Here is a 14891-nt window from a genome sequence, read left to right on the forward strand (position 1 = left end):
ATGATGCTCTCGGCGCATCACCCAGCTAGCGCTGGAGCCGGACAATCACGCCGCGTGGACCTCGCATCTTCGCACGCAAATAAAAGCCCCTTTTTTGTTCTCTCACTCACCTACACATGACCGCAGATGGTTTTATACGTGCCTGTATTCCCTCCGTATTCGCCGCTTTCTGGGGGGTTGAGGGGATGAGGGGGGGGGGGGTTTATTGCCAAAACATTGTTCTCCGGCGGTCGCTGCTTTCGTCCATCTTGTCCTGGCGCGGGGAATTGTGGGTGTCGCGCGCGGACGGGTCGCGAGAGGAGACAGGCGAGAAACTGCTCGAGGTGGTCTGAGGGAGACCTCTTTTTTTTCTTTTTTTTTGTTTACGTCCCGTATGGTAACGTCACATTAACCGGAGCAGACGCCGTAATTTTAGAGAGACGTGACGTCGCGCGACGCTTTGTCTTTGCACGTAATTCGGAACAAATATGCGTTAATGTTTCTCCTTAAATCCCCATGATGTGGATTTTTAAAAAAAGTTGTTGTAAAAGTATTAGTATTGGAAATACGAGTTATCTACGTGATTGATTAATTTGTTTGTTTATTTTTGTATTGTCTTTTTCATTTTTAACCTTCACATTATTTTATTTTTTTTGGTACATTATTCATATGTTTGACTAAGATTTGGGTTTTCCGTCGATTGGGCTGCCCAAATTCTAAATTTAGTCTGTATTTTGTAATTATAGCTTCATAATACACTATTATCAATGTTCTTTATTCCTCAATAGCTTTCTACTCAGGCTTGCACAGATTCTATTTTTTGCCCTTAGATACCTCAACTCAGGGCGGCACGGTGGTGTGGTGGTTAGCACCAGTGGCCTTTCTGTGTGGAGTCTCCGGGTACTCCGGCTTCCTCCCACAGTCCAAAGATATGTGCTGGGGATTAGGTTGATTGGGAACTCTAAATTGCCCTTAGGTGTGTGGATGTGAGTGTGAATGGTTGTTTGTCTCTGTGTAGCCCTGCGACTGGCTGGCGACCGATCCAGGGTGTACCCCGTCTCTCGCCCCAGAAGTTGGCTACTCTGTGTGCAGGATAAGCTGTTTGAAGATGGATGGATGGATGGATGTATAACTCAACTCAATCCATCAGATATAATCTGAGACCAATGCTCTCCCACTTAACAAAATAACTTTCATCAGCTCAGGTAACATAAAGTCAGAGAGTGTGCAGGGCCACAATCACAATAGACATAAATAACATTTTCTTTTTTTTTAGACAAAGGAAAAACACCAAACTGCATAATAAATCTGATGAAGAAACTGTTTGTAATGTACATTGGGCACATTTGCAGTGACCTTTTTTTTAACTTTCAAAACCAATCTGGTGTGTCCGACTGGTGTATCTATATATAAAAATACAGCCAGACAACCACCACAGAGCCCCAGAACGCCCACACAGCTTCACTGTGAATAGATTTAAGGTCATTTGATTTATGTCATAATTTCCCAAGGGAATTCGTACCACTGCAGTAAAAATCAATCAAAGTGAGTCCCGCCTTAGGACCTCATGTTGTGGCCCCCACATTGTAGAGTACCGTGTCAAAATCTGATTCCAAGATGTTTATATAGTTTCCACAGTGTGCATAACTGAGAATGTTGGGGGGCTAAAGCAAAACATTTTATCTTAAATCACTAGAACCAACACAACACAATCACATGTTCGCTTTGAAGGAGCTGAAACAATAAAGTTAAATGCGACTTCATTGATCTGATTCTGCTGCTGTTCAACTACAACATGCCAAGTCTTCTGCTCATACATTTTGTTTTCATACAGGAAATTGCACGCTTCATTTTCCGCAGGGCCTTTAGGCCAAATTCCAACTGACTTGAATCTTGATGAAAAATTGAAAATTCTGATATGATTAAAGAGGAAAATTGTTAGCACATCTATCCTTAATATTCATAGGGAGACATCATTGTGAGGCTGGCCATTTAATTGGACCACCCTCATTCAGTGTACAATGGTCACATTTAAACCTCCCTCTCCAGGTTTAATTTCCCTCCAGTAGCACTAGGGGGAACCAAATATCTACCACGGATGCTGAGAATAAAGAATTTCATAGTATTGTGTTTCCTCACGATTGGGATCATTAGAAATAAATAAATACGAATAAAAAGATGCCCAAGGTTTATTCCGCGGTTGCATTGAACACTCACTGATGATTTTGGGGAACACGATGAAAGAAAAAAAAAGAATCCTCCCTGTACCCACCCCCCACCCCACTTCCACCCTGCAATAGGAACTCGCCCCCCGGCTGTAATTCGTCTACAGCCTTCAGTGGAGCCACAGCGCTTATAGCAGAACTATTCACATCCGCGGGTCTATTGAAGCAGCACCTGGATCTACCAAGGACACGGCCATTGCACCCAGCTGCTTGAATGCAGCTTTTGTTTCCAATTCAATGTTGACGGTGTGAGTGGTTTTTTTTTTCTTCATTTGTATTATCCCTCCTTGGATGAGACCTGAACAAAAAGTTGTCACCACTCGTTCGCGTGAAGGACAGAGTCTGAAGCATGCGTGGCGCAGAATCTCTGCTCTTCTACGATTCAGGAGAGAGGCGCATCTCCACCTCCACGATGCCAGTTGCGCCCTGAATGTTCCTGCACGGGTTTGGGCAGGGGTTACCAAAGTTGCGCAAAGACCCCGCTCCTCCACGAGTACTCGTCGCCTGTCACAGGGCGATTGACACCATGGCAGCCTTACGGAGGAAATTTGGCGAGGACTACCAGGTGGTAAACACCAACCAGGACATGACTTTTTCCGCACAGGTGAAGAAAAAGAGGCAGCGGTTCGTGGAGAAGAACGGCCGCTGCAACGTCCAGCACGGTAACCTTGGCGGGGAGACCAGCCGCTACATCTCCGACCTCTTCACCACGCTGGTGGACCTCAAGTGGCGCTGGAACCTGCTCATCTTCATCCTCACCTACACGGTCGCGTGGCTGGTCATGGCTTCGATGTGGTGGGTGATCGCGTACATCCGCGGCGACCTGAGCCACGGCGGCCACGACTCGTCCTACACGCCGTGCGTCGCCAACGTGTTCAACTTTCCCTCCGCGTTCCTGTTTTTCATCGAGACGGAGGCGACCATTGGCTACGGCCACCGCTACATCACGGAGAAGTGCCCGGAGGGCATCATCCTCTTCCTCTTCCAGTCGCTGCTGGGGTCCATCGTGGACGCCTTTCTCATCGGCTGCATGTTCATCAAGATGTCGCAGCCCAAGAAGCGCGCCGAGACGCTGATGTTCAGCCAGGACGCGGTCATTTCGCAGCGGGACGGAAAGTTGTGCCTCATGTTCCGGGTGGGCAACCTGCGGAACAGCCACATGGTTTCTGCGCAGATCCGGTGCAAACTCATCAAGGTACGTTACGCAGCCGAGGTGCGCAATGTATCCAAAAAAAACAACCGAGGGAGCGTTTTGGGCACACATTGGAGTTTTAGACTCTTGGAATGCCGGGTTTGAGACTCAGCTCAACCGGAACCCGCTTCATTTGTTTTTAAAATTGCTCTTTGTGTTTTAGGAGGGCTCTCCAAGTCAAGCGTTGCATTTCCATTCACCCCCAGAATTGGTTGCATTCCCCGAGGATCACTGTGATTTGCAGGGGCTTTGTTTCTAACATAAGACGTGGGCTATTTTTAATGAGTAACCGTTAACATCTGCCCCCCTGCAGCTACTACTTCAGCAGCTGGATCGGTCCTGGACGCAGTGTCCACATGTTGTGCACATCCAAAGGGCAGCGGTGCTTTGTTGTGACAGGGAGGGTTAGGGCGCCTTTGCTCGTCTCTGCAGAGTTGCAAGACAATCCCAACTGACAGTTCACTTTCTGGTCCTGAAGGGAGAATCACAGTATGTTATTCATGTGGCTGTATTTAATGCTTTGGGTCGTTCTCAGATTTCATCCGGACAGATGATATCATTTAAAATGCGTTCTGGTCAGTCATTTATCATCTGATTAGAGTGCAAGCGTCCATTACAGAAATAAGTCTCTCAGTTTAACACATTGGAAATGAAAAACCACGACTCAATGATTTATTATCGAGAATGTTCCAGCTTTTTTCTACAGCAAGTATTTGATTTAATTTAATTAGGATTTACTTTTTAATTAAAATCCTAAGCAAGGCACTGAAAATATTGTGTTTTAATTACCTTCAATAAAACACAGCATAATAGCGGCACAATTCAATCAATCATCAACTTTTCTACCTCTCCTGAGGCTAATAGTTAAATGAAGAGAGATTAATATTCTGTGATAGTCGTCATCTGGTGATTTCAAACAGACCAAAGCAGACATTTACCTGTGCATGGGCATGCTGTCATGTTTGACCTTGATCAAAATTGTCTTGTCTCACCCAATATTACAGATATCAATCGCTTCAGTAAAATCCCGTCCTTTTAGCACATGCAGCCCCAACAGAATTTTTTTCTCTTTCTCACAGGCTAATCCTGGAGCTGATGGTCTTTATTTGAAGTGGAAAAGGGGAAAACTTGTCGAAAGCCCGTCTGATTCACACATTAAAAGCTGACCAGGCTTTGCTGCAGCACTGTTGCAGAGTAGCTATAACCAGTACTTGAGCTATGCACTGCACCCCGCTCAATCTTGCCTTTACCCCCGGGGGGGATGTTTTAAGAAGTAAACTAATCTATGCCTGAGAATAATATAATTACCGGAAAGGGGGAACGTTTGCTGTTTTCTCACCCATCTGTTTTTCCAGGCCTTGGCTCTCTTTCAAAGAGCAGTCAGATTTATGTCATGGTGCTGATCTGGGATTTCCGCCAGTAAAGGATGATATTTCATTAATTCACCTCTGAGCAGTTATTCACGTGTCGGTTGAAGGTCAGACAGCCCGGGATGTTGCTAATTATCTCCTAAAAAGCATCACGTGCATGTGCCAACAATCTTGCCCCCCCCCCCCCCCCCCCCCCGAGGGCAAACAGAGTCAAGTTGTGCTTTCTAAGCTCACTCTCTCAGGTTTGTATGTTTCATGGACCGTGGGACAATATTCGAAATAGTTAAAGATCAGACACTTATTTATTTTGAGTTTCGATAAAGTCTGCTGCCAAGAAGGCTTTATTGTGCAGGATGCGTCTTTTTTTATGTTAGAAGACAGTGATGCATTAGAGCGCCGTGGTGTCAGACTAAAGTGGGCTGTTGTAGTCAAAATACTCCGAGTACTGTACATCAACCCGCAGGAACATCGCCACGGCTTGTGTGCAGGGGATGCACGGCTCAAGGTCACCGTCGCGATGGGAGTCCCACAGAGCTGACTGTGGAAACGAGGCATGGCGCAGTAGATCCTAACGACGGAGCTGTAAACGCACTCTGACAAGGACGCTGCAATCAATTTTCCAGGGGCACGCGCGGGCCGTAAATCTTTGTGGGACCTGGATACGTGGATGGAGTTGGTCATGATCTTTATTTAAACAGCAACAAAAGGATTATATGTACAACAACTAGTATGGAGTCAAAGAATGAAGCGTATTTTTTGGTGCAATATTCCAGCTCTATTGAACTTCATTTTGTGCCCATTTTTTTCGTAATGATCCTGGAAACGGTGATTGAATCGAACCCACGATGCAGTGTGTTTTTCAGTCTTCTGTCAACGACAGTGTTCGCCCTGACATTGCCAAGTTTTTACTGAATATTTTGAGCCACCCAATTCCTCAGCATCCGCATGTTGCTGTTACAATAAAATGAGTAGTACAAGTGATTGGGATCTTTTAGTTCATTAAAATGTACGATCACACACACTTACGGCTTTAGAACCAAATACTCCTGGCAGTGAATGCCAAACATTTTGTAGTAAATAATTAGAGCAACCTCTTTTCTAAACTGATGTATGCACCCACACACAAAAGACCCAACCTTTTCAGCAGATGCTATTTTTTTTATTGTAGTTTGAGTTCGACTTCCATAACAAACTTTGTCATCAGTGGAAACAATATTCCTTGAGCGAGCCGTCCATTTCTCCCCATCCATAATGCATATTGACTTAAAGAGATAACTGTCATTGAATATGAATTATTAATCTTGCAGCCTTCATTAATAAATCAACAGAATGCAGTGGTGCACTGACCCCTGCAGCACTGGCGGAATACGATTGTCATCTGACGGAACACGTTGAACGAGCTCATGCCGCCAGGGCACGGAGGGAAAAAGACTTGTCAAATAAAAAATACAAATTTCAAACAAAAAGACCGAGATTGAGATGGGGCCAGATGGGTGGCGCCCGTCAATGTCATCGGATGCTCGTCTCAATTGTTTGTTCCTCAGCAGGAGGTGAGTGGACAGGACCAACGACGCACTCCTTCCCGATGTTCAACATCATTGAGTGTGTGTTCCTTTGCATCTCTCTCTCTCTCACACACACACACACACACACACACTGTCACTGAGGAGGAAGTGACTCACCAGGGAAAGGGTCTGTTTTCACTCAACCTGAATCTCAGGTGGCTTGGTAAATTAAGCGCTCCCTCTTAAGCAGGGCCTTTTCCAAAGGCCATTAAATTCCCCCTCGTGGCAGTGACTGCTTAGCGGCAGTAAGAGAACACCAAGCTTCCCCCCCCTTGTTTAAACCATTCAGCGTCAAGTAGGTTCCTCCATCCTTGGCAGAGGGATCATTTTGTTGTATGGGATTCCATGATTAGAATTTGATAAATTAAAAAAAAGTCTTCCCAGGATATTGGTTTCCAATCTCATTAACGTGTGTTAGAATTGCAGGCAAATGGGACAACTGCCTGCAGTAGCTGCATGACAATTTACCTCTTAAAAGTATTTGGTGAAACTAATCGTCATATCACAACAGGCTTTTAAAAACGATGTCACGCTTTTACCAAAAGAGATCAACGGACAATATGGAAAGATTTACCGCAAAAATGATTCAAATGTCGAGATAAAAAAAGGTGTAGCCCACGGATAACTGGCAGCGACGGCTAATGTGTGGAAGGATTTGTTGGAGGTTTTACCCTGACGAGAGGGCGATTGGACGTTAAGTTAAGAGTGAGTTAAGTTAAGAGCACAATAGCAGGCATTAAAAAGCCTCGGGACCAGAGGGTCTTGTTTGTGTCTTATGCCACAGGCTTCACAGGGATGCTGCAAAATAATGCGACCTGAATGCACACCCTGGTTGGCCTTGGTCTCCAACATCTCCGTCAGAGAACACACGCAAACATGTGAACTTAGAGACACTAACATTTTCCTCCCATTGCCAGTAGAGCCCTTCAAAACCCTCCGTGGGATGAAGGACTCTTTCCGCTGTTAAATTAAAACAAGGAATTAGGGAGAAGCCTTGAACTTCTCAGTGAGCTTACAAAAACCTCTTTCCCTGTCAGTTGAAAGCCTCTTACGGAAGCTGATACTTTAGGGGTGAATGATTTACAAAAGGAAAACATGGTCGTTTCACCCGGACGGCAAAAGAATAAAAAAATAAAAAACCCTGCTCTGACCCTTTTGAATTCTACCATCAACACCCGTTAAAAAAAAAAAAAAAGCATATTCATAACCTAAAGTAAGTGTCATTGTCTCATGGCTGCGTTCAAACAACTTTGATGCGGAGTAACCTCCCCGGCCAGTGAGCGGAGAGCCACTCGGTCCGCAGATGGCAAACAAACTGGCAATTTGTATTCACAGCGATGTCGAGGAAAGAAGGGTGTGACATTTCACAGGAAGACGTCTGTGCGCACAGATCCCTGACTTGTTGAGGGACAGAGTCCCCCGTCGTGCTGCAGCAGTGATCGGTGCTCCCTGAACATGCAGCCGCGTCACGTGTCTCCTAAAGTTAAGTAAAAAAAAAACGAATCAGCAAAGGCCAGAGAGGGGAAATAATGTGAGAACTGAGCGGGAAACAGGCTGTAAAAAGCCACCCGTCACTTTAACCCTCCGAACCCAAAGGTGTTTATGGGCCCTTTCTCGCATATTTTTTCTCTCTTTGGCCTTGATTTAACCTGAAATGTACAAATCCTGCAGCTCTATGGAATCGGCATGTATTTTGTGCCATAGAACATGAATAAAAAACGTTAAATTCCTTTGATAATTAATTTTACAAAGAAATGTAAACAACAGGGTTTACACACCCAACATGTGGGTTATGTGTGTGCATAGGTGTTACCAAATGGTCTCCAGAAGCTATATGTATATATAGACATATACATAGTATATATAAAGGTATATATTTTGAGCTGGTGCATAATTTCATCTTTTTCAAATGTATTCATGTAGAATACATTTTGCCTTGGTTCCTTTTTCTGACATAAGCAACCTCACACGTGATGTGTCCATGACCGTCGGAAAGATGACAATCCCACAATAACATTTATGTTTTTCACATCTTCCAGCGATGATGATTTCTTTAAATAAAACATGCTTTTTCCTCCCGCTGGTGTGTTTTGAAGGTACGGGTATAAAAAATCGGAGGTTCATCTTTAAACACTTTGACAAATGAAGATTTTAAAGAAAGATCATGAATTATCCTCATTAAAGGAGAATGTGAAAGGGATAAATGTCCTGGTCATCTGTGTTTTTCCAGTCTCGGCAGACCCCGGAGGGCGAGTTCCTGCCTCTGGACCAGTGCGAGCTGGACGTGGGTTTCGGGACGGGGGCGGACCAGCTCTTCTTGGTGTCGCCTCTAACCATCTGCCATGAGATCAACACCAAGAGCCCGTTCTTTGATCTGTCGCAGCGCTCACTAATGAATGAGGAGTTTGAGATTGTTGTCATTCTTGAGGGCATCGTGGAAACCACCGGTTAGTGCAAATTATTATTCAACATTTCTCAATCATTTATTTACTTAAACTATTTCATTTCATGTTCTTTGATTATTCAATAGTACAAGATCTTCTCCAAAAACTATTTCCCAGCACTACCTACTCTTCTCTTTTTACGTAGGTATGACGTGCCAGGCGAGGACATCGTACACCGAAGACGAAGTTCTGTGGGGCCATCGTTTCCTCCCCGTCATGTCCCTGGAGGAGGGCTTCTTCCGGGTGGACTACTCCCAGTTCCACAACACCTTTGCGGTCAACACGCCTCCCCACAGCGTCAAAGAGCAGGAGGAGAAGTCCTCGCTGACGTCGCCCAACTCCCTCCCCGCCGCCGCCGCCCCCTCCTCCCCTCAGTCGGGCAACGGCGGGCGTGCGGGCCGCAGGGAGCGGCTGCTGTCCGCTGACTACGCCGACCACGCCGAGGACCAGGCCTCCAGGCTGCCCAGCAAACTCCAGCGCATGAGCTCCACCAAGGAGGAGCTCCACAGGCGGGGACTGAACGCGGGGCCGGCCCTGCCCGGGGGCAAGGCCTCCAGCACGGGGGACCTTCCGCTCAGCATCCAGAGGCTGAGGTCGAGCTCCATCCCGGTCGGGAGGCAGGCACAGCAGCCGGATGAGCAGCTCCAGCTGCTGTGCCTGGACGCGGGGGGCCGGGGGGTCGACGCGCCGACCCCGGCCCCGGTTCAGATCTTCTTCGTGGGGAGCCGGCAAGAGGACAACCTGCCGGCCAAGCTGCGCAGAATGAACGCCGACCGCTGACTCCTGCAGGCTACGCTTTGAGGCTTTGAAGGATCTAATCGGGCCTTTGTGGGCATTGCATACAAATAAAAACGACTGAGATATCAGTTCTTTTCTGTGGATTTTGGCCAAGTAATTTACATTGACTCACGGGCTCTTTACTACTAAGTTGTATATTGCCACCAGTGGCAGGACAACGCCAATAAGCCATCCTTCCGCTCATACTGTGAGTCATTTTTGATAGATCACCATCTGTGCCCCCCCCCCCTCCACCCCTCACTAACTTCTAACACGTCTGCCCTGGTTCTTGTTTCTTTCATATCTGTCCTTAGAGTTTCATCAAAGACCAATATATCCACTTTTTAAATTGAATCTACAGCACAAAAGTGGCAGTCATGAAGAAGACCTGAATATTCCCCCTTGTCGACAGCTTAGCAACTGTGGGGCACCGCGGGCCGGTCGAGCGTGAGGTTTCTTCAGGGGGACTTAATGCGCAACGAAAGCAAGGAGGCGCAAAGTTCCTCCTCAACCTTTGGAGACCCGAGCGGATCGATTCACGCGGTGTTGTTGGCGCTGCAGGACCGAGAGGCAATGATTGGAAAACGGTTCAAGATGAGCTTTTTCAACTTCACGAGAACGATGGCAAAATCCACTTGTTTCCGTTGAGTGGATCCTCACCGTAGGAGACACCCTCCTGCATTTAAAGGTGTTCGATGGCGCCGTGTTGCTTTCCAAAATCAAAACCACTGGAGCAAAGGTGTGAGGAGTGGATGGAGAAGGAGGGTTTATGTGCTCCAAAGTAAGTTGTCTGGCTAACAAGCTGGAGGCCGAGTTGCATTAAATTCCTTAGCCTTGCCTTACTAATTAGCTAAGGAACCGCTTAAAAAACCTTCCTTGTTTACCTTTGTGATAAAAATGTAGTGGTACATACATGAGTTGTTATCACTGCGAACTGCTTACGTGTGCGAAAGTACATATTTGAACAGGCTTATCTACAGTAACTGAAGCAGTCAATCAACCCGAGATTTCCTAACTGTTTGTTAATCTGAATGCTCATTTTATTTCTATAATTTCTACTGTACAATTTTAACTATTTTCACCCCTGTTTGCATTAGCCCATAACAACCATTGGATGACAAAATGTAATCACAGGTCCATTTTGGACTTTTTAATTGAAAACTGATTTATTAAAATGTAAAATTGTATATTTTGGAATGAAGGGTTGACATCAGGGGACTGTATGTATTATTACTTATATAAAGTGGATATAAAACTTCATAATGCAAGTGCTGGATAATAAATTATTTAAAATCAGAAGTGTGTCTGTGGGTACATCTTTTGCTTTGCAGCTGGTGTTATTTCAGCCTTATAAAATACCCCAGCAGCTTGTGTGTCACCCTTGCGATGGTTAAACCAACATGCATTAAATATTGACGCATTAAATGGGACTGCAAGTTTTCATTTTGATGCAAATTTCAAGAGGGCAGAAGGTCAGAAAGGAAACTCACGGCCAAATCCTCTGGTGGGTATTCAAACCGTGTCTGGTAAGCTCACTTGAAATAAAAGCCCTTTTTTTCTGAGTGCAGCTCCACTTAATCAGTTTAGTTCTTCTGCAAAGTCACCGGTTTGGGGTCAGTGGCTGATTCTCCTCTTGTTTGTGACTGTCGAGACGAAAGTGCCCCAGAAGAGGAAGGCAGGTTTCAGAACAGTCGATTACTCAAATTGCGACGAATAGTTAAAAAAAAACGCAAAAGGTCTCACTCGTCCACGTCTTAAGCTTAAGATACTATGAACTCAGAGGAATGAGGGGTGGAAAGAATAGATCCCCCACCATGATGGATTTAAATGTTGATCAAAATCTGTTTGGTTTTGTCACATTTTCAATTCAATTGTACATACATGCAATATGTGTTTTGCACTATTTTCTCATCTTAATCAGGCCATTAAATTAGGTTTGAAATGGGTGATTTCCATTCATTTATATGACTCTTTTAGTTGGCAAATGCTGAAATATTTGTTATTTTCAGCGCGATGGGAATCGTTCAAATGTCTTTGTGTCTGAAGTCAACGCTGCATAATCTCATTCAAAGTCCTGGTTGTTCAGTTCAGGCACGAGGTGACAACTCGAAATGAATAAAATATAATGCAATACTACTGTTTTGCATTGTGTTTTGTTTTTAAATATGTTTTACCCCCGTAGATCAATTGATGGGTCCCTCGAGGCTCTCTGCCGAGTCATCACACAACTCCTTTACTTGACTTTTGTTTGCGGAAGCAAACTCTTTAAATGAGAATGTGGCCTCTGCTCACCTTAATGTTACATTAATGAATGTACAGTGATATAGCAGCATATAGAACTACATGTTTCCTTGCAGGTCCACACGTCGTTGGAAATCTTATCATGTAGGCATCTGCGTCCCATTAATAAATCACCTGGGTGTCCTATCAGAGGAGTCCACTCCATGAGATGCAGAAAAACAGGGAGCCCGGCGCTTACATCACACGTCCATATTGACCAGATGCTCATCCATAGTCGATGAAGCAACCGAAATTGTAGCTTTTTCCGTCCTTCGAATGAGGCGGATTGAGAGACCATTACGGTTTGTAGGGCTTCAAGCGCTGTTGTGGTTTGACCTCTTGACATGGGTAAAAGTACATTTAAAACTCCTTTAACACTGCAAAGGGGGGAGAAAACTGTCATCTTTTACATAGAAAATCTCCGCGTTCTATTTTTGTCTCGCTGATAGTGTCCCAATGGTCATTGGAGAAACTTTTCTTATTTCCAAAGTGTCCCTTTGATCAATATGAGAGGTCAGAGCCGGCGTTATTTGCATGTGGATATGAGCTGTGTCGTGCCCACAGGCTCGCTCTGGGCAGCCTTGGTAAATAGCACTCAGCTCTCCCGACTGCTTTCCCTCTCTTTGCTTTCTCACAATGTCACAACGCATCAGTTCAAGTGCTCTTTATTTCTTTGATGTCCTTCCACACCGAGAGATGTAAGATGAGTCGTCTAAGAAAGAAATGTCTTTGCTGGAAAAAGTGGTTATTTCCAGATCCGTCCAAGCTTTTTCAACCATATCACATAAGACTGAAAGCAATGCAATATCAGAAGTGTTTTTTCAACGGTCGACTCCATTTTCAGCAGTATGATAACTTAAAGTACTTAAACAAAATATGTTTTTTTTCAAATGTTTGCTATAAACCTGAGCAATAAACAAATTGGGTCAGAAAAACTCGTCTCTGGAGCATTTTACTTGCATGTGACTTTGGGTTTCACTTTGATTCAGACACACCGCTTGCAGATTTTTGTCAGTTATAAAAAAAGAACAAGCTACACAGCCCTCGGCAGCTAGGGGACACCAAAAAAAAAAAAAGAGCTAAAAGGAGAATAAATATTGGTCTGACATTCAGCAGATGGGCAGAAATGTGACTCCAAGTGAACGCTTATGTTGCTTTGTGTCTGCTGCACGGGAAGAAAAGTGAACAATTCCCTCATAATAAGCCTTATTGATGTTTCATTTAAGAGTTTAGTGCTGAAAACCGTTATCATTGGCGGGCTGTAAACAAAAATGTGTATTTCTTCCTCGATTCGTTTATTTTTGACAACCGACTAATCGACGAACAAACCAACATATTATGTAGGTCATTATGTCATTATTAAGTAGAAACTGTGCGATGAAATGAAGTTGGCGCTTTCCCCCAATGATCTAACCAGCAGGGGAGGGTGTTGTACCCCGCTTCGCGTTTCCCAGGACAACGATTGAAATCTGCTCAGAGACCAACGCTCGACGCGTGCCTGTCTCATTACGAGCCCTGTCACTCCATTACAGAGTGACAGAATCTCATTACATGCCCCCTCTTGCCCTCCTAATTGGGTTTTTTCCCACCAAGACTTTCTCAAACCCCGCCGCCGCGAATACAAAAATCACTCACATCAGCAGATGTGCACCTCGGGAGCGCAGCTTCTTCACCACACACACTTTTCTATTTTTTTTCTTCTTCTCAGGGAATCCCCGGCCCACCCCCCCCGGTGGTTTTTGGTGACGAGTCAGCGAGGCAGACAGAACCATTTACGGCCTGTCGGAATCAAATTGCTACACACGGCAGGAACATAAGAGCGCGTACGCGTCTCTCCCGTGAAAATGCGGCCGTGCCTCATGAATATTGGATTGGGTCCTTTAATAAGTAAAAAGCAGCGCCCGGGGAAGGCCTTTCTGCAAAGCGTGACTTCGCTCGGCTACAGTGTTTGAAGAAGATGACCTGAATAGTGGATGCTGAAGAGCAATGCTTGAGAGCTTCGTGGAGCAAAGGTTAGTCCAAGAGGGATCCTATTTAATTGGTTTCTTTCTGCAACAAACTGGAGAATATCTGGTCACTTGTGTTGTAAACGTGTGTTATTCATCACACATTCATGCGAGATCGCACCGGTTTCAAATGTCGCTGCAGCTCTGCTTCAAGCCCTCGTTCAGTTGAGACCTTGGGTGAGTGACAAAGGCAACATTTCCCTGTCTCTGCTAAATAGAAGAAGAAAATGCAGCTCCGGCACTCGGCGACCTCTGTCGATGACACTGAAGCATTTGGATTCACAGAAAAGGGCCTCTTTTTGTTGCTCACGCGGTCTGCAGTCTTTGTCAAATGAACCCATCTTCTCCTCTCTGTATTACCTGAGTGAGACAATCCAGTGAATGCTCCGTGGGATCATTTAGTAATCTTCAAAGACTCGAAAGCTCGAGAACGAAGTCTAGTTCGTGGCCCAGATGATTTACATATTTTCAGAGAATTAGCATACGTTCTGGCACATGAAGACGTCGCAGCTCCTCGCCTTGTTTTCCATCGTTGTCTAAACTTTGAAGAGGGAGGTTTTTTGAGTCATTGTTGCAAGCGGAGCAGTGAAAGCGGAATGATCTCCAGGGACTGTACGATGCAAATGACCAGCATTCAAATGTCGGTAATAGTGCATGTTGGTACACTGGCTTTAATGGGCCCTACTGATCAGTATTTCCAAGCTTTGTTCAGGTGTATCCTGTCTAATTAAATTACCTCAAAAAAAAAAAAAAAAATCAGATTAGCTGAGCACACAGATGTACTCAGCGCAGTGCCGTGACGGCTGATTGAGAGGTGGATGTTTCATGCACATTCAATTTGATAAATAATTCAGACCTTAATTATACCAAGACGCAAGGAAGCAATTCCCAGAAGAGCTGATATGAGATTGTGAAATATTACGCATTTGATTGGACAGGACAGAGTGGGCGGGCCTAAATGGCCCTTTGTGTCTGAAAGTTGGAGAGTGATGGATGGATGTCATTATTTTATTGGTTGAAATTGGTTTTGTTCTGTGACAACTATTGATCAAT

At 44.9% G+C, this 14891-nt stretch overlaps 1 protein-coding gene across 2 annotated transcripts; it reads left to right on the forward strand.

Annotated features, from left to right (window-relative positions):
* The first annotated feature begins 180 nt into the window (after window positions 1-180).
* Window positions 181-14573, forward strand: LOC119212445 (G protein-activated inward rectifier potassium channel 1-like). 2 transcript variants are annotated; one of them, XM_037462831.2, is made up of 3 exons: window positions 181-3399; window positions 8562-8778; window positions 8921-14573. In XM_037462831.2, the coding sequence occupies exons 1-3, from the start codon at window positions 2635-2637 to the stop codon at window positions 9553-9555; spliced, it is 1617 nt and encodes a 538-aa protein (XP_037318728.2). In that variant the 5' UTR covers window positions 181-2634; the 3' UTR covers window positions 9556-14573. The 2 variants fall into 2 exon arrangements, with proteins under 2 accessions (XP_037318728.2, XP_037318729.1); XM_037462832.2 differs by lacking the exons at window positions 8562-8778; window positions 8921-14573 and adding an exon at window positions 4476-4957.
* Window positions 14574-14891: the final 318 nt, after the last annotated feature.

The sequence above is a fragment of the Pungitius pungitius genome, chromosome 21 (genome assembly GCF_949316345.1).
Source record: "Pungitius pungitius chromosome 21, fPunPun2.1, whole genome shotgun sequence".
In the NCBI taxonomy this organism is placed as follows: Eukaryota; Metazoa; Chordata; class Actinopteri; order Perciformes; family Gasterosteidae; genus Pungitius; species Pungitius pungitius.

Bases quoted from the DNA above. Each gene is read 5' to 3' on its own strand.
- LOC119212445 (XM_037462831.2), top strand. From the start codon at position 2,635: ATGTTCCTGCACGGGTTTGGGCAGGGGTTACCAAAGTTGCGCAAAGAC. The intron at 3,400-8,561 runs GTACGTTACGCA...GTGTTTTTCCAG, and splicing joins TCCGGTGCAAACTCATCAAG to TCTCGGCAGACCCCGGAGGG. The intron at 8,779-8,920 runs GTTAGTGCAAAT...CTTTTTACGTAG, and splicing joins GGGCATCGTGGAAACCACCG to GTATGACGTGCCAGGCGAGG.